The 18,515-nt window shown below is 56.0% G+C and overlaps 1 protein-coding gene across 2 annotated transcripts; it reads left to right on the plus strand.

Annotated features, from left to right (window-relative positions):
- The first annotated feature begins 1,219 nt into the window (after positions 1–1,219).
- SRF (serum response factor) lies at positions 1,220–15,605 on the plus strand. 2 transcript variants are annotated; one of them, XM_030268931.4, is made up of 8 exons: positions 1,220–1,784; positions 3,124–3,390; positions 8,500–8,758; positions 9,096–9,275; positions 10,891–11,010; positions 11,702–11,893; positions 12,424–12,500; positions 12,763–15,605. In XM_030268931.4, the coding sequence occupies exons 1-8, from the start codon at positions 1,338–1,340 to the stop codon at positions 12,856–12,858; spliced, it is 1,638 nt and encodes a 545-aa protein (XP_030124791.1). In that variant the 5' UTR covers positions 1,220–1,337; the 3' UTR covers positions 12,859–15,605. The 2 variants fall into 2 exon arrangements, with proteins under 2 accessions (XP_030124791.1, XP_030124792.1); XM_030268932.4 differs by lacking the exon at positions 9,096–9,275 and having other exon boundaries at positions 1,222–1,784.
- The last annotated feature ends 2,910 nt before the right edge of the window (positions 15,606–18,515 follow it).

Raw genomic sequence — 18,515 nt, forward strand, 5'->3', positions numbered from 1 at the left:
GTTGGCCCTGGGCTGTGGGGGACAGCTGTGAGGGCTGGTGCTGAGCGTGCGTGTCCTCTGAGTGATGAGGCAGATATGGAAAGGGCTTGTGCGAGCTGCAGAATCCTCCATGGGGTGCCCAGGAGACAAAATGGGTCTGTGGCAGGACTGCTGCTTCCAGAGGTGGGGTCTTGCCCTGGGTTGCAGTTCTTGTTTGTAGCACAGTGTGTGGGAGCCCCCTTTTTCTCAACTAAGAATTCTCTGCCTGTTCTCACAGCTTGGAGCTCTGGGGCTGTGCTGTCCCTCTCTCACCTTTGCTGACCCGAACGCAGCGTGCCTTGCACACGGCTGTCCCTCTGCTCGGGAGGTCCTGGGTCACACCTGCACAGAGGATGTGACTTATGCCAAAATGCTCAGAGACATCTGATATGCAGAGCCAGGGTGAGACCAGCCCCTTCCCACCTGTACAGGTGCTCTGTCCCACCCGTGGATGGCGGTGGTACAGAACCCCAGCCTCGCCCCCTGCGGGTTGAAGGTATCTGTGGCCCATCCTGTTAAATGGGAGATCTTTTTTCTGCTAGGTAGTTATCAGCCCGTGCCTCAGCAATGTGTGTTTTGGACATAGCCGCTCCAGTCCTGTCCCCTGCACGCCCCTGGGCACCCATGTGTCCCCCACACCCTCTCGGTGCCTCTGCAGCCACCGGAGACAAATGGACGGCACGTTTTCCCTTGCGGGCTGTGACAGCAGCCGGGGTGCGGAGTTGCCTGGAGCAACAGCTGGTGGCATCGCTGGCGGTCAGGCGCGGCGGCGCGGAGCCGCTCCTGGCTGGATCCTGAGGCTGGCGAGGCACGCAATCTTTGAGCCACGTGGTGTGTCCCCTGCGAGGACCCGCGTGCCCGGAGCTGGCGGTGGGAAGGTGCCCGAGGCAGGGCTGACAGCGGGATGTCCCGGCTCGCCCGCAGCCCGCGGTCTGTCCCGTCCCCGCCCGCCGCAGCCCCGGCCGAGCGCCGCGCTCCCCGGGCCGGCCGCGCTGTCCCTTTAAGAGCCGCCCTGCGTGTTCCAACCCGGGCGTGACGCGAGCGCGGTCCGACCGTATGCAAATCAAACGCCAACCGGCGGCCAATGGGCTCCGGCGCTCGGCGGCCGCCAGCCAATGGGGTGGCGCTTCCCGACGGGGCGCCGTCTCGCCCCATATAAGGAGCGCCTTCGCCATAAAAGGCAACATTGTATCGCTTTATATGGGGGCGGCGCGGCGCGGCGGGGGCGGCGGCGGAGCGGGGCCGTGAGCGCGGAGCGCGGCGGGGACATGGCGGGGCCGGCCTGACCCGGCCCGACCCGACCCGCGCTCGCCGCCGCGATGTTGCCGAGCCAGGCCGGGGCCGGGAACGGCGCCGCCGCCGCGCTGGCCCGCGGCTCGGGGCTGGGCCGGTCGCCGGTGCCGCGTGGGGCGAACGGCGGCGGGGCGGCGGCGGGGGCGCCCGGGGGCTGCCTAAAGCGGGAGGCGCTGTACAGCGGCAGCGAGGGCGACTCGGAGTCGGCCGAGGAGGAGGAGCTGGGCGGCGAGCGGCGCGGCGTGAAGCGTGGCCTGGCCGAGGCGGCGGCGGCGGCAGCGGCGGCGGGGCCCGCGGCGGGAGCGGCGGCGGCGGCGGCCGCCTACAGCGGCGGCGGGGGCAGCGGGGCCGTGAGCGGCGCCAAGCCCGGGAAGAAGACGCGGGGCCGGGTGAAGATCAAGATGGAGTTCATCGACAACAAGCTGCGGCGCTACACAACCTTCAGCAAGAGGAAAACCGGCATCATGAAGAAGGTGCGGCCCCGCGACTCCGTCCGGCGCGGGGGGGCGGCCCGGCCCGGCCCGGCCCGGGCGGAGATGCCGGCCGGCACCCACCTGTCCGTGGGAGTCCCGGCCCGGTGCGAGCTCCGAGCGGGCCAGCGGGCTGTGCCCGGAAACGGCGGTGGCTTCCCCGTCCCGCGGGCGGGACCGGGGAGGCGGCTGGGCACCGGCCCCTTCCGGGGGGCTGCGCGGGAGCCCCCGGCGGAGCTGCGGGCAGGGAGCCGGGCGGCCGGGAGCGGGAGCCCCCGGGGCCGGGGGATGCCGGTTTGCTTGGCGGTCCCCAGGCGTGTGATGTGTCCGGGGAGGCCCATCCCGTTGCAGCGTCCAGCCTCGGGCTAGAGCTGACCGGTGCCCTCGGGGCCCCTCGCTGTGAGCCACCACCAAAACACCGAATCTTTGGTGGCACAGCTGGACTGTCCTGCCCTGTCCCCGGCAGGACTGCCTGCTTCGGCCACGGAAGGGGCGAACGCCACGTCCAGAGTGCTATCCGTGGTTCCTGGTGTGCAAAGACAGATTAGAAACCTGGGAGATTTTGGGTGCTGCTGGCGGATCTGTATCCCTGGTGATGCTCATAGCATCTTTTGAACAACTGGGTAGTGCTGCATAGCAGCTCAGCTGGGCATCATGCACCCTGGGAAGGTGGGAATGGGTGCGAGTTACTGCTGGGCACATCCCGGAGGTACGGGACTACGGGATGTGAACGAGTCCATCCTGTCTGTAGAAGCTTGTGTGAGACCATTGAGTGTGCAGTGATGGCATATGAAGAGTGTACTTCCTAGTCCACAGGTATTCACCTGGGGCATGGTGGCCTTACTGCAGGGCTGTTTGGGTGCAGCTGTGCTCAGAGTTCTGGAGCCTGAGAGGGGAATCTGGGTCGGAGCCTGGATGGGGTGTTGGTGAGGGGAATGAGGTAGCAGAGATGTGTGCCAAGTAACATCACTGAGAGGTAAGGTGAGGGAGGTATCCAGACATGTCTGGAGAAGCTAGTGGGATTTCCAGAATGGAGGCAATCCTGTGTCCCCGTGGTATGAGACTTCTGTACTGAGGAGAGCACTCTATCCATGGCCTCTTGGCAGGCACATCCCCTAGGGGTGTGCTAAAGGGGATGGGAACACAGCATGGGGCAGTTCAGCCTGTAGGGAGCCAGTTGGTTTTAGAGGCCATAGCTCCTCTGGGGTGGCAGGGAGCTGAAGCTGGTGTGAAGAGAAGGAAAGCCATTGTGGGGACGTGGGGACATGCAGGGACTCTTGTTCTGCACTGTCTGTTGTCCCTGTCACCTGTGACTCCTTGTTCTTCCTTGTCCTGCTGGCAGGCCTATGAGCTCTCCACGCTAACTGGCACTCAAGTCCTGCTGTTGGTGGCCAGCGAGACGGGCCATGTGTACACGTTTGCCACACGAAAGCTGCAGCCCATGATCACCAGCGAGACGGGGAAGGCGTTGATCCAAACATGCCTCAATTCCCCGGACTCGCCCCCACGCTCGGACCCCACCACTGACCAGCGCATGAGTGCCACTGGTTTTGAGGAGACGGACCTCACCTACCAGGTGTCTGAGTCGGACAGCAGCGGGGAAACCAAGGTAATGTTCCTGGGCACCCAAGGAGGCGTGGGCTCTGCTGGGAGCCCTGATCATCCCCAGCCCTCTTTAAATAGCAGTGCTGGGAGCTGAGGATGAGTCCCCTTTCGCTGCGACTGCAGCGAGCTTGTGTCATGTCATCTCTGCGCTGGCTGGCTCCGTGGCTGATAGCAGCAGTGATTGAAAGAGGGAGGGAAGCGCGTGGCAGGTATCTTGGTCCTGGCCCTTGCAGCGTGGCTCCCCACTGGCCCAGCCCACCCCCTTGGCCAGCTTTCAGCACTGTTATCTCTCCCCAGGCGTCTCCATGCTCTCACACTCATTGATAAAAATTTGATTCTGCCTCCATGGCCTTATAAGGCCTGGTTTCCCTCGCCAGAGTCCCTGGCAGGGCCCCTCACATTCCTTATAAGCTGCAGCTGTCTCTTGCTTTGGTGCTGTTTTGGAAGGGGGCAGGGAGGACATGGGGAATGGAAACATTTGGCTGGACAGACCATTTCTGCTCCCTGCCTGTTGTCCCTGCAGACGCTGGCCCCTGCCTGCCCGTGTTACTTGTGGCTTTTTGCCCAGGGTGGCCTGGCTGTGGGTGCACGGTTGGGCAGAGTCAGCTTTTCTGCTGGAAGGGCCCCTTCTTGTCCCTGCACTCCTGGCAGTGTTCCTCAGAGCTGTGTCCCACATCCCTGCCACTTCCTTTGCAGGCTGATGCTCAGATCCATAGGTACTTGGAGATGGGAGGCAGGAAATTTTATGGTGCAAGACGGGGATGGCATGCTGAATTTGGGGCTCTGCCACAGCTTCCCAGGCCTGTGTGCAGCTCTGCTGGGTGCTGGGAATTAGAACAGCCCTGCTGTACCTGTGCTGGTGTCATGGGTACTAGGCTTGCTGCAAAAGTGTTCTTCCATTGTCCTTGTCATAGGAGCTCTCCAGCTGTCCATGCTCAAACCACAACATTGTTGCCATGCAGTAGCCTCTAGATATTAAGCAGATAGAACCTGGAAACCTCTGCTGTAATTGCAAAGGTACTGAGTGCAGCCCTGAAATATGCCCAACATGTCTGGGGCTGCTGGGGTATTCAGCTGCCTGTTTTTATGACAGCATAACACCTCTGGTCATGGTGCTGCTGGGTACCCCCTGTTCCTCAATGTCCACTTTCCCACATATGTGCAGTGCTGCACCAAGCAAAGGCTTATTGCTGCTGAGCCCTGAGACACATCAGCAGCCCCAGAGATCCCTGCAGACAGAGGAGCTGTGGGTGGGCCAAAGTGTGGCTTTGGCCCACCACTTTGTGGAGTCTCTTTGCTGTAGCCTTTAACAGTCCTTGAGAATGGTTCCTGCTGATGGGATCCCAGCAGCAGTCCTGGCTGTTTCAGTCTGTCATGTCTTCCCTCGTTGCTAGTGTAAGCTGTGCCAGCCCTATCCAGTAGGCAAAGAAGCCTTCTAACACCAGCAATCTCTCCCTTGTGCAGCCTGTGTAAGGTATCTTGGTCCTGGCCCTTGTACAAGTCCTTTGTAAGGACTTGTGCCTCCTGGGCTTCTCCTGGATGAAAAGGCAAGTCCTGTGGGCATTTCGTAATGAGACAAATTACCTGTCCTTGGCATGAGACCTGACCACATCATATCCCTTTGCACTCTTCCTCGAAGTACTGCTGGTTGGCTCCAAGGGAACTGTGCCCTTGGGGTGCAGTTACTCTGCAGAGACCTTCTTAACACAACTTCTCTATTCTCACTGTCTGATGCAACCCTGAAAGCTCCATCCCAGTGCTAATGCTTAGTGTGGGGTGCTTTGTGGCCACAGCCAGCATTTGATGAGAGGCTGGAGGAGCCCTGTGGCCCTGTCTTCTGCTTGACATTCTTACTAAATCCACCCCTGGCTGGCTGAGAGTTCCTGTCATGGCAAGCCCTGGGACTGGGGACAAGGGCTGTCCTGTTGTGCCTTCTGCAGGCCTGGAAGCCTGGTGGTGGTTGGGCAGAGACCAGCACAATTCAGATAGATCAAGAAGTCCTCTGAGGATGAAAGGAGCCTGTGGATGGACCTTGCTGGGTGGCTGGTGCTTGCTGAGGGGTGGGTGGTGCACAAGGCTGGGTTACCGGTGCCTCACTGGAGGAGGTGGCAGGAGATATGCCTGGACTGTCAGGTCTAGCCGTGTGGGATGCTCCAAAAGACTCCCTTCTGGGCCTTCTTGTGTGAACTCTGCTTCCCAGATCTCTGTATGGACAAAACCTGCTTGTGTTCAGTGCTGCAGCAGAGTGGAGAGAACAACTCAGCCGGGCTGTCACCTGCAGTCAGCAGCCTGCTGGTTATTCCTCTGTGCTACACCAGCAGCAGCTCTGAAATCCTCCTGCTGTGCCAGACCCAAACCCCCTGCTGTGGTGCTGGGATTGGGGCTTGCTGTACTTTTGAGACAGTAGCTGTATCCTCAAGATGATACCTCTTTCATATTTTGCAGGCCCCAAAGGACACTGCCTGCATGCAGTCTCCTGGGTGTGCTTGTGTGGGAAAGGATATTTTGGAAGGAGCTCAGAGGCTCTAGACTGGGGTGAGAGCATGGGAATAGCGCTGATCTGATCATCTCTATGGAATGGGAAACGTGAGACTTTCTGCCACATCTGGAACACAGACCAGGTGTTGGAAACCAAATTGGGATTTCCCATGTACCTCTGAGGCCTATTGTCCTGCTACGCCTGTGTAATAATTCTGTCTAGGGGGTATGGGCCATGCTGAACAGCATTGCCTCAGGCAGTCCCTAAAAGCTGTGGAGTGGGATTGTCTCTGTCCCCAAGACCCTGCTGTGGTCCAGGATGGGCATCAGCTGGCCTGGTCTGTGCGCTGTGACCCACTCATGCTGCAAAGCAGTGGTGAGGGTCTGGGCAGACACCTGCTGCTGTGCTGCAGCTCTGCTGTGTGCTGCCTCCGCAGACACTGAGGTTTGCACTGAGCTGGAATGGATGTGTAGCTGGATCAGGAAGGGAAGAGCTTTCAGGGCTGCTGTCCATGGCCCCTTGGGTGATGTCTGCTGAAGTGACCTGTGACTTGCCTCATGCATGTTGTCTGGGCTTTGCAGGGTGCTGGGAAGAGCCAAGGTGCCCAGGGGATCACGGAGGCATCCCAGACACTCATGAGGAGATGGCAATGGGTGTCCAATCCCAGAGTCTCTCCCAGCTCTCTTTCTGTATTGGGAGCTGTTGCTGCAGCCCAAGAGAAGCACAATAAAATGGAAGGAATCTGAGTCTCAACAGGGTCAGAATAGGGAGGGCAGAGGTGGGCTGTGCATGATTCAAGTCTGTTGCTGCAGCATCTCTCCCAAGCGCCTTTGGTTTGTACTGAGATTTGCCCTTGTGCTTCTAGGGAGCCCTGAGAATCTCCCTGGGTAGAGTGCTGTGAACTTTCTGGGATGCCTTCTCCAGGCCTGGGAGTATGGAGTTGACTGGGTGCTAAATGCCCTGTCTGGTTGGGGGTTATATCTCATGGGTATACTACTCTAGAGCTATAGCTGGGCATGAGGAACCCTGGCTTTTCCAACTGGGAGCAGCACCTGTCCTGCCCAATTCTGCTCTGGCTCCCTAGTGGGCTGGGGAGCTCTTCCCTGTCACCCACGTTGGGAGGGCACCCACAGCCTCCCATGTCCCATGTGGGATGGCAGGAGTTTGTGGTTGAGCTAATGGAAAGTGCCTCTGCTGGGCTTTGCTCTGTTATCACGTGCCTCTGCTAATTTGGACTTCAGGGACTGTGGTGCCAAGGCAGAGGGGTGTTGCTCTCCACCCTCCCCGGGCCCTGGGGCACAAGTGAGTGCCTGGGATTGGATCCCCCTGTCCAAAATGGGCTGCCTTCCCTTTTTTAGCTGTTCGTTGAGCTGTGAATTCCTTGCTCCTGGCAGCTTGACAAGCTGGGAACAAGGCTTAGCACGTGGGAGAGCTGGGCCCACCAGCTGCAGTGGGAGGGGTGGGAGTGTGGCAGCCTTAACTCTTCCCAGGCGTGCTGGCAGCTGTATCAGGGCACGGGGACAGCAGGTCGCCTGTGGTCTGTGACATGGGCTTGGGTGAAGCAGTGCATTCTCAGTGTGCTCTTGGCCAGGTGAGGAGGGCAGGAGAGGAGTCATGGGCACCCTGGCTATTCCAAAGGGGGCTTGGGGGATGGAGGGAAGTTAGGTGGAGTGTGACTGCCAGAGGCAGCAGGAGTCATGCTGGGCTTGGTTAGTTCCTGGAGATCCAAGGCACATCCAGCCACATGCTTTGTGGCTGTGGAAACTAAAGTGTTACCTCAGCTTGGCACACACGTTCCTCCCTTGTTCCCACACCTGGGATGCCAGTCTCTCAGTCCAGTGTTTGCCCAGCACAGAGCCCTTTTCCTGGTGCTCAGCTCCTCTGGCAGTGCTGTCCTTGGACAGGCATGGAGCTCTGACGCTCCTTGCAGGACCGTGCTGGCTGTAGTGAACACGTGGGGTCCTTCAGAAGCATTTGCCTCATGCCCATGTCCTGCCAGTGGATTGGCAGATAGGTGTTTCCTACGGTCAGGTTCTCCTGGCCTCTGCTTCAGGAGGTGTGTGGAGGCATCTCCCAGGGCTTGCCAAAGCTGCTGTCAGGGCTGGGTTTGGGCCTCCCTAGTGTCCAGGTTTGCCTTTAGACACCTCTCCCCTGTCACTTCCAGTGTACAGCTGCTTTTAAGAGCAAGTTTTCAGCTTGTTCTTGGTTGTGTGTTTAATGCCTTAAGGGAAGTGGTGTGTGTTTCTGAAAGGAGACTATATGCCTTTATATTTGTCCCTGCAAGGGCTGCTTTTCCCTGGTGTGTGCCAAAAAGAGGCTATTCTCTTAGACATTTTGGTGACTCCTGGGGAGTGGAACAGTTGCCTTGTCCCCTAGTGTCTTGTAGGGAAGGCTCTCAGGGGATCTCTGTGGCCCTGGGCCAGCCTCCAAAGTTTATGTGGAGCTCTCTTCAGCTCTCCTCATGTTTGTGCAAGCAGCTCTTCTCTACTCCCCTGGCTCTGCTCCATGTGCTGGCAGCAGGCTGTGAGGGGTATGGTTTGGCAAAGGGATGATGCAACCTACAGAGCCTGGTTTGGTCTCATGGGCAGATGTCTCATGGGCTGATCCGAGCTGTCACAATCTCTCCTTTTGCAGGACGCCCTGAAACCCGCATTCACTGTCACCAACCTGCCGGGAACAACGTCCATCCAGACAGCCCCGACCACCTCGACCTCCATGCAGGTCAGCAGTGGCCCGTCATTCCCCATCACTAATTACCTGGCGCCAGTGTCTGCCAGCATCAGCCCCAATGCCGTCACCAGTGCCAACGGGACAGTGCTGAAGACTACTGGAGCCAGTGCAGTGACGTCTGGGGGCCTCATGCCAATACCCACTGGCTTCACCCTCATGTCAGGTCAGTGCCTTTAGGGACTGAAGACTCTGTCTGTCCATGCCTGCACCTGGAGTGTGTTGCTGTTCTCTCCAGGGGAGAGGAGACCTAGTGGCAGAAGGGAAGCAGAGTGGTTGCTGCTGTAAGGTGAGCCTGGCTGTGATTCCGTGCTCAAACCCAGCCAGGCCAGTGGCCGGAGAAGGGTCATGTAGTGACTGTTTCTTTAGAGTGCTACCAGCTGGCCGTGCTGCTGGGAGGTGGCAGGGAGCTGAGCTGGGACCCCAGGGCAGCACCGAGAAGCCTGGAGGGAGTGAAAAGAGCTGGTGGTGACAAAGCCTTTCTTTCTCCCTCCTTTCGGCAGGTGCTTCCCTTTCTCCGGGGACCCCTACCATTCCTCTCACTCAGTTACAGCCGCACTCCCTGGCTCTTTCCAGCCAGCAGGGCCAGCTGGTCACGGGTACAGCTGGACCGCTGCAGCAGGCACAACAGACAGTCTTCCACTTCCCTGCCAGAGCTGGAGGGCATATTGTGTCGCTGACAGGTCAGCACTCGCTTCTCCTCCTCTTGCTAGAGATGGGGGGATGGAGGTGTCTCTGGGGTCCTGGGCCTGGCTAGAGAGCTGACCCCTGACTGTGGGAGCACAGAGGAGGCAGAGCACAAGGAACCCTGGCTGTGGCTGCTGGGGAGAGATGGGAAGATAGGGCAGAAAATGCTTGACATAAGCAGGAGCAGTGTCCTGGGGGATGCAGACCAGGGGAAGCAGCAGATTTTCAGTCTCATGCCCCAGGGCGTGGCCTGTGGCTAACAAAGGCAGTAGAGGCAGGTCCCTAGTGCAGCTATGCTGAGGATGAACTTTGCTGCTAGAACTGATGGAGGCATAGCACAGGGCCTGAGGTGCCCAGTGGTTTATTGGCTGCTGGCATTTGGCTGTGAGCAGCTGCCCTTGCTTCTGTGTTTCTATCTGCAGTCAGACACTGAACCACAATGCAGAGGATAGGTTAGGGGAGACCCAGGGCAGAGTAATGGTGCTGCTCTGCTACCTTGTATGCACTGTCCTTTGTAGGAATTTCTTCTTGTTCTGAGTTAAGTCTGTCCAGGTGTTTGTTTTTGATCTGGACATGTTCTGGATGGAGTTTCAGAGCAGGGCAGGGCTCTCCTTTGAGGTGGTATCCATCATCTGAGGACCAGCGCTGAGTGACATAGTATTTCTCGTGTCCTGCCTGTTTGTGCCCAAGTCCATGACTTTGGCAACTCCTGTGCTTTCCTGGAATGCTTAAGGCTCCTGGGGGCCTGGGCTGACAGCAGGCTGCCATTCAAGGGAGCTGAATTTCCCTCGTGATCTGGAGGAGGAGAATAAGTGATGTGTGTCTCTGGGGTGTGATGTGTGGGGAAATACCCAGTCTGAGAAAGCTGGCCAGTGATTCTTGCTCTCTGGCATCCCTTGCTCTTCCCTCTGGAGGCAAGACCTCTGCCTTAGGAGACCTTTCTGTGCCAAGCTGTGTTTCTGGATCTGAAGTGCTTTGCAGAGAGTGGTCTGGGACAGAGGCCGTGTGGCCTGCACCTCTGGGATGCACACCTTGAGACCAGCTGTTCTCTAATCCCTCTGTAGGGCACTGTGATGTCCTTAAGGTCACAAGAGGGGCGAGAGCTGCACCCTGAGTGCCATGTGGAGGAGGGAGCTGGGCTCCAGAGTGTGAAGGCAGCAGAGCCCAGCTGGTGTACGCATTTGGGCTCTTGTGGTTCCACTCAGTGCAGCAAGGTGATCCTTGCAGAACTGGCTTCCCTCTCGGGAGGAAAGGCTGGCCCCTCTCCTCCCAGCATCTGTTTTGTGTCTTGGTGGAGCCAGGAATGGCAAGGAGGATCTTGGATATTCTTAAACCACGGCTGGGAGTTGGACAAAAGGTGTTTTGGCCTTTTCTTCATTCTTGGATCTTTGTAGGCCAGTTAACCCCTTCTTGGCCCACATGCCAGGAAATGAGCAGGTTTTGATCTCTGCTTTCTGCCACACACTGCTTCTGTGCAGCCTCCCCTGGTGCAGCACCGAGTGGTGCTGTGGAGCTGTGTGCAGTCACAGAAGGACTGCAGGGCTTTCACATGGCCCAGCGTGCCTGTGTCCCTGTGGAGCCGCAGGCTGACAGGCTCCTCTCTCTCCCCAGGTGGTACCATGGCTCAGCAGGTTCCAGTCCAGGCAATCCAGGTGCACCAGGCACCGCAGCAAACGTCTCCCTCTAGCGACAGCAGCACTGACCTTACCCAGACCTCTTCCAGCGGAACAGGTATCGGTACCGCCTTCTGTCTGCCTTCCTAACCTCTGCTGAAAACAACCCACACCAACAGGCCTCACACCTGCTCCCTGGCCAGTTTCCTTCTTCAGCTCTATCCAAGGCTTTCTGACAGTTTCCCAGGCCAGGTCCTGTATCCTGCACGGGATACAGTGTAGCCACTGTATCCTGTGCTGGGCATAGGGCACCTTATAGGAGATTTCAGAGCCTCTTCAGATACATCATCTGCTCTCACTTGCAGCACAGATCTGGGAACAGGATGCTGAGTTCTCAGTGGGTTCAGAATTGCCTCTAGCGCAGGGTATCGGCTCACATCTGCTTGAGACTTCTACTGTCTATGCAGAAGCCATCTCTTTGTCAGCAAAATCTGAGTTCAGGTGCCTGGATGCAGGCTGAATCTAGTTCAACAGCTCTATTAAAGTTTCATTGGGGAATTGAGATACAGGTTGAATTTAGTTCTGGGATGTTTGGCTACCGTGTTCTCCTGCCCCTTCGTACTCATGAAAGGAGAGGTTTGAGCTCTCCTGCTTGTTTGCCTGAGAGCTTGGAAGACAGAGGTGGGTATCTCCATGCACTGTGCTTCAGCACAGCATGCCTGGGGTGGCTGGGGTGGAGGTGCTGAAGCAGGTAGGAGAGCGTGGCAGGTTCCTTTTGTGTGCTCACATGTAGTCTGTCCCGGTGGCAGTGACCCTCCCAGCAACCATCATGACGTCGTCTGTGCCAACCACCGTGGGCGGCCACATGATGTACCCCAGCCCGCACGCGGTGATGTACGCGCCCACCTCCGGCCTGGCCGACGGCGGGCTCGCGGTGCTCAACGCTTTCCCACAGGCGCCCTCAGCGATGCAGGTGTCCCACGGCCAGGTCCAGGATCAGGGTAAGGCAGCTGTCCAGGCCAGTGCTCCCTGAGAGTGCACTGACATCCTGGTTTTTCTCATCCTGTGTGTATTTATGCTGCATGCTAATCACAAAGGGTTTTCTTCCCAGCAGTCCTGGTGGCTGCACAAAGACCTGGCAAGGGCGATGCTCAATTTGTGTTTTTAAGTCTTGCCATTCTCTTTTGCAAAGGATTACATGAGCTGTTGATGGGTACAAAGGAGGGTGAGGGTCTCTGGGATGGGCAGCATGTGGGCTGGCACCACAGGGAGCCAGGAGGCTCTGGAGAGGATATGTGCTTGCCGGATGGGGCAAAGTAGCATGAAGCCATGTGGGCAAGACTTGGATTGAGGCCTTGTGCCTGCTTCTCCCAGCATTTGGAAAACTATTGCATTTGGCTTTCTTCTGGAATGTCTCCATGTATGCAAATAGGCACCTTTGTCCTTGAGTAGCTCCATAGAGCCCAAAGAGAGAATCCATGGGGGAGTACTTCTTAAGGGACAGTGTCATTTGTGCTTCTCTCTGTGGCAGGTGGTGTCCCCCAAGTGTTCCTGACAGCCCCATCAGGCACGGTTCAGATCCCTGTCTCAGCTGTCCAGCTTCACCAGGTAGGCACAGAGTAGTACTTGCAGGTGTTCAGGGCTTATTCTTGCTCTTCTGTCTGCACATCCTTTGTGTATCTGGGCGGACCTGGCTGGGTAGGATCAGTCCCTGGGTCTGGGAATGCGCTCTGTGCTACCCACCCTTGGGTGAAGGAGTGTTGTCCTCCTTGGACCGGTGCCGGGAAGGACGTTGCCCCCTGGCTGCTGGCACACATGGTCTCAGGGCGTGCTGTCCCCCAGTGGTTCCTCCTCCCTTCTCTCTCTCTAGATGGCTGTCATCGGGCAGCAGAGCAGCAGTGGCAGCAGCCTGACGGAGCTGCAGGTGGTCAACTTGGACACCTCACACAGCGTCAAGAGTGACTGAGAGGCCTCTGCTGCTGGCCTTCTGTTTCTGGCTCGTCATGCCAGTGTTGGGGCTGGCAGCAACTCCTTCTCGTACAGACTGCACCAGTTATTTATTGTTGCCTTTTCACGTTTCCTTCATCCACACATGCACACACACACACACGCACTCACCCACCCCCACACACACAGGCATGCGCGTGGGGCTGCAGGACCCACCCGGAGTGGAGCTGTGCTGGGGCCGTGCAGGGCTTTGGGGCATTTGGATGCTGCAATAGCTGTGCTTGTCTCACGCCAGCCAAAGAAATTTGTCTTTTGAGGGGAGGATTGTTCTGCCCTGTAAATAAATACTGCAGGCCATTCCCAGCTGGAGGCTCTGGCTCCTTCTGGGTGCTCTGAGTCACCTTGCCCATGAGTATTTACTCTGCGTGGGGCTCAGCTTAGACCTGGAGCCATCGTGCAGGTGCAGCTTGGAGCAGAGTGGGTTGTGGCTGTGCTGCTGGCCTCAGCAATGTGCCTTTGTGGGGTGACAGGTCCTGGCCGCAGCAACTCACCCTGGGCTCTGGACAGGAGAGAGGGGCCAGCTTGCATGTGCATCTCTGGGCCTGCATGCCCTCTCCCCGGAGGGCAGGGCACCGCCGGTGGCACGTGGCCCTGTCCTCCTCGTATGCACTACAGTGAGCCCTCTGCCCTCAGTGCCTCCTCGCTGGGCTGCCTGGCAGACTTTCAGCCTGACTGGCCCTGCCCCACTGGCTGCCCTTGCACAGGTGAGGTGGTGAGATAGATGCCCAGGAACACAAAGATGCCCTGGAGAGCTCCTCAGGGGCCCTGTGGTCTGTTCAGCCCCACACTCTCAGCCCTCGCACTGCTTCTGGACTCCATACACCCAGGGGAACGTGGCTGGATCTTTCCTACATCCCCCTGCAGCTCCAGCCAGCGCTTTCTAAATTTCTGTGTCTGATGCAAGGTGGAGAAACAAATGTCAAAGGGAAGAGCCCATGGGGCACTGAGCTGCTAGGCAGGTGGCAGGCTGTCCTCTGAGCACCAGGGTGACGTGCAGAACCATCCTGGGCTGTGGGGGAGCAGCTGTGATGCCTGTACAGGCTCAGCAAGGCTGGGGGAGAAGGGCTGGGGCATGCTTGGTCCTGCATGGGAATTGCTGTGAATGGCTCTGCTACCTAGCCCTGTCCCTGGAGGGAGAGTGAGCAAGTGAGAGAAGCTGCTGAATCCTTAGGAGAAGAAGCAGCTACTGTAACTTTTTTTTTTTTTTTTAAGTTAAAGACAAAAGAAGCCTTGGAGAGAAAAAAAAAAGAAAAAAAAGAAAATTACTTTATTTTTCTAAGTGTTAAACTCAGTATTTATGTAATTCTTTAAGGAATAAAAGTTTGGCTCCTGTACAGTTTTAATGGGGTTTGTACCAGGGGGATGGGAGAGGGGTGGGTGGGCGGGCATGGAGGCAGGAAAGGGGCCTTGCTTTTGAGTTTGTATTGTAACCTTGGACATGTTCCCTCAGCATTAGCGTTTAAGCTGCACTCTCCATCCACCAGCATGTGCCAGGGATCAAGCTGAACCGAGTGGGATGCTTGTTTCCTACTTACCTGTAACGAGGACTTCATACCCATAATTTTGGGCTTAATGGGCAGAAGGCAAGTGAAGACCAGCAGTGGTTGGTCTCTGGAAGTGGTAAACCCATTCCTCAGAAGCAGGCAGTTTGCAGTGTGCCCAGGAGCCAGAGGTGGGCTGGGTTTTCTGATGACCGCCCTGTTCACTTCTGATCCAAGGAGCTAGAGCTGTTCTGTCACTGCTCTTGGCACGGAGCAGTGCTGCCTAAGTGACTGCCTAAGGGATATGGGTGTCCCCACTCCTCCCTGTGGTGAGTGACCAGCAGTGGCTAATCCCTGTTCTCCCTGCTTGCTGTGCAGGCAGCATCTCCTGAACTCCTGGGTGACAGTCTGGGCTGTAGTTCCCCTTTACTGCCATTCTGCAGTGCACAGATGGAGACAGGTCTCCTCCAAGCTCCCTGTGCAAAGAATTCCCAGAAGAGCCTTTCAGCCCTTGATCTGTTAGCAGCCTGTGAAGGGCTTGTGGGGAGCGGCCCATCTGGTGAGGGTGATGTTGCATGCTGCCTCCACTTAGAATTCTTGCTCTAAGAGTGATGCAAACCCTGCAGCTCAGAGCATGTGGGAGTGTTGAGCCATGTCCCATGGCTCGGTGTAGGAAAACTGTTCCATGATGCTTCCAAAACCATGTAGTTACCTAGGAGTTCATCCAGGGAGAAGTGTGGGATCAGAGTTTGCATTGTCCTTTGCCCCAGCACATCACTGTGGCCTGGCTTTGCTCTGCTTTGCTTCTGCTGGCACTATGGAGCAGAGCTGTTGGGCCAGAACGGCAGGAGAGCTCCTGCTGCTACAGGGTGTGTGACTGCATCCCCTCCCTGGCTCCCCAAAGGCAACTGCTGGTTAAACGCTAATGGTGTATTTTATTTAAGTGCAGACTTGTAAGAACACTTGTGTATCAGGGATGAAATGGCATTTATTGTGTGGTGACATTTTTAGTTCATTTTACTGGTTTGAGGGGGGTGTGTGTGTGCGCGCGCGCGTGTGTGTGTGTGTAAGCATAAGTGTGTGTGGGATTATTTTTTTTTCCCTCCAGTTTCCAGGGTTGTGTTTCTGGAAGGATGTGGAAGTAATCACAGTACTATGTACAGAGCTTTCTTTTGTATTAAAAAAAATTTACTCTTTCAATAAATGTTATCATTTTGTGCACAGATTTGGGATCTTGACCATGCTTTGCAGGAGGGGATGGCACACACCTTAGGGCAAACAAATGGGGATCAGGGGCAGATTCCTGCACCTGCTTGTGTTCTGAGGAGGATGGGGAGCTATCTGAGCATGATGTGGCAAAGCGGGGCTCTTTGCAAAAGTTTCTATCCCTACTGCCTCCTGCACAGGTTATTTCTGACCACCTGGACTTATCCTCTGGAATCTCAGCCTAATGTGTGGGCCAGAGAGGGCCAGTGTCTGACAGAAGGGCTGTGAGGGCTCTTTCCTGAAAGCTCTGGAACAATCTCCCTGGTGAGCAGGGCATGGTGTCAGTCAAGAGAAGTAAAAACCAGCAGTGAGGAGGAATGAGGTATTTTGAAAAGGAGTTGTTGTAATTCATGGGTGTTAATCGGAAGGAACAGGGAGACTTAAATTCCCACAGAAAACTGCTATGAGATGATAAGGCAATATTCAAAATCCAGTCTGGAGAGACATCACTTAGTCAGACAGAGGCCTAGAAGCCATATCAAGGACACATGGAGGCTCAGTAAAGTGTCCAAAGGTATAAATAAAAGCAAAGAGAGAGGCTTATTGCAATCATCAGGGCTGCTAGGGCCAGAGTATGCCAGCTAAAAATGCAACTACTGCCCACTCCATAACATCAGATCCTGGAGCAGATGCCAGTGTAGTGTGAGGAAAGCTTGGCACTGATAAAAGTGTGCAGCTGGGAGAAAATACCTCAGGAGGGAACAGGATTGTGCAGAAAGTACTTAGGAGCAAAAGACGGCTGAAATGGCTCTTTCCCCATTAGGAGGTGAGGTGCCTCTTACAGTACAACCTCACTTTTAGCCCTGTGCCTACACAGGTGTGGCTTGTGGTTCAACACCACAACCACTCTTTCAGCACAAGCAATCCCACATCACCTGTGCACAGGGGCTTGTGTGTCACTTATACACCATCGAGCAAGATACCACAGATACATATATATCTTTGTTTTTAGGATAAATGACTTACTAAGCACGGAGACCATCAGAGCAAAGACATAAGAAGGCTGTGTGACTGCCACAGAAAACCTCTCCTTGTCACTAACAAGGATGTCTTGGTAGTGAACGGGGAAGGAAAATTACATATTAATTGAAAACAGAGATTTCAAGAGCATCCATGGGATTCTGGAAAGAAATTATCAACAGCATCATCGGAGATCACATGTACTAATAGAGGAATCAAGAGTGTGGCTTGGAAACACAAACCTTTACAATCCACCAATGGTGCCACAGATTTAGAGGGTGGTCTCCACAAACTTATGTAGCATTTCACTGTTTTATCCAGCCTATAATTAATTGTAATTATATTGTTTGGATTAATTGCTGACTGCTATTGTAAAACACGGAAATTGTCTAATCCATTTCATTAGTACTGAGGGTAGAAATTAGGTTGGGCAATACAAGTTGCTCCAGGATCAAATAAAAAAGCAAATACTCATCCAGTTAGCTGGTGATTTGAATGACTGTTTATAATTTAAAATAAATCTTATCAGACTGATAGAAACTTGCACCCCAAGGAAGGGAAGTGTGGGCACAGGATAAGAATTAAGATTTTATGGTATAGCCATTTCCTATCAGTGTGACACCAGAGCTGGAAAGGAGCTGGAAACTGGCCAAATTTGTGTGCAGCTGGCTTCAACTGGCTCTGCAGCAACACTGAGAACAGGGCAGTCTCAGAGCCCCAAACCTGCCTGGAGCCAGCGCAGCTGTCACTGAAGCCAACAGGGTGGATGGAGGGTGGGTGCAGGGCTGGAACCACCCCAGGGCCAGAGGCCTGACATTGCTGCACTGTAATTCTTGATTAATGGTGCATTTACAGTAATAATAGTGCTGACATTACATGCTTTTAGCCTTCCTGCCACCCATCCTGCTACAGTTAATCACCAGAGAAATGGTACCAACGCACAGCACAACATTGCCACCTTACCAAAAAGCAGCTCACTCTAGCAGATGCCTTCTTCAGCTTGCAACTTCCATTTGTTCTTGTTTCTAACATCAGCCAGGGGAATCAGAAGATATTCCAATCTTTCATCTTTTTCCATGGCTCACCACCATTCTGGTGTGGGGAACAGCAGCTTTGTGACCCATGGCCACGGACAGGCTCGGGTGCCAGCTCAGGCCTGGAACCCCTTTGGGAGCCACGAGGTGTCCTGAGGGACCCTGTGGGGCAGCCAGCAGTGCTCTTGTGGCACATTCCCAATGGTATCCTGGGAAGCATAAAGAAGAGTATTTCCAGCAGGTCAAGGGAGGAGATCCTGCCTGGTGAGGCCAGTCCGGAGTGCCGTGCCCAGTTCTGGGATCTCAGGACAAGAGAGACGTGGAGCTCCTGAAGAGGGTCCAGCAGAGGGTGACAGAGATGGTGAAGGGACTGGAGCACCTCAGTTCTGAGGAGAGGCTCGGGGAGCTTGGCCTGCTCAGCCTGGAGAAGAGACACTGAGAGAACCTCACCAATGTCTGTCAGTGCCTGCAGGGAGGGGCCAGAGCATGGCCAGGCTCTGCTGGCGGGGCTGGGCAATGGGACAAGGGGCAGTGGGACAATGGGGCAGGAACGGAGGCTCAGGAAGCTCCACCTGAACATGAGGAAGAACTTCCCTGTGCAGTGCCCGAACACTGGGACAGACTGCCCAGAGAGGCTGTCACTGGGGATGGTCAAGAACCATTTGGACACTATCCTGTGCCATGTGCTCTGCGATGACCCTGCTTGAGCAGGGAGGTTGGAGCAGATGACCCACGGCAGTCTCTTCCAACCTGACCCATCCCGGGATTCTGAGGGACGGCGGGGACACGGCGGGGACACGGCGGTGCGCGGGCGCGGAACGCGCAGCTCCCGCCATTCTCCTGTCCCTCGCCGCCTCCCGTAGGGGTGCGGAAGC

Source organism: Taeniopygia guttata, chromosome 3, assembly GCF_048771995.1.
Source record: "Taeniopygia guttata chromosome 3, bTaeGut7.mat, whole genome shotgun sequence".
In the NCBI taxonomy this organism is placed as follows: Eukaryota; Metazoa; Chordata; class Aves; order Passeriformes; family Estrildidae; genus Taeniopygia; species Taeniopygia guttata.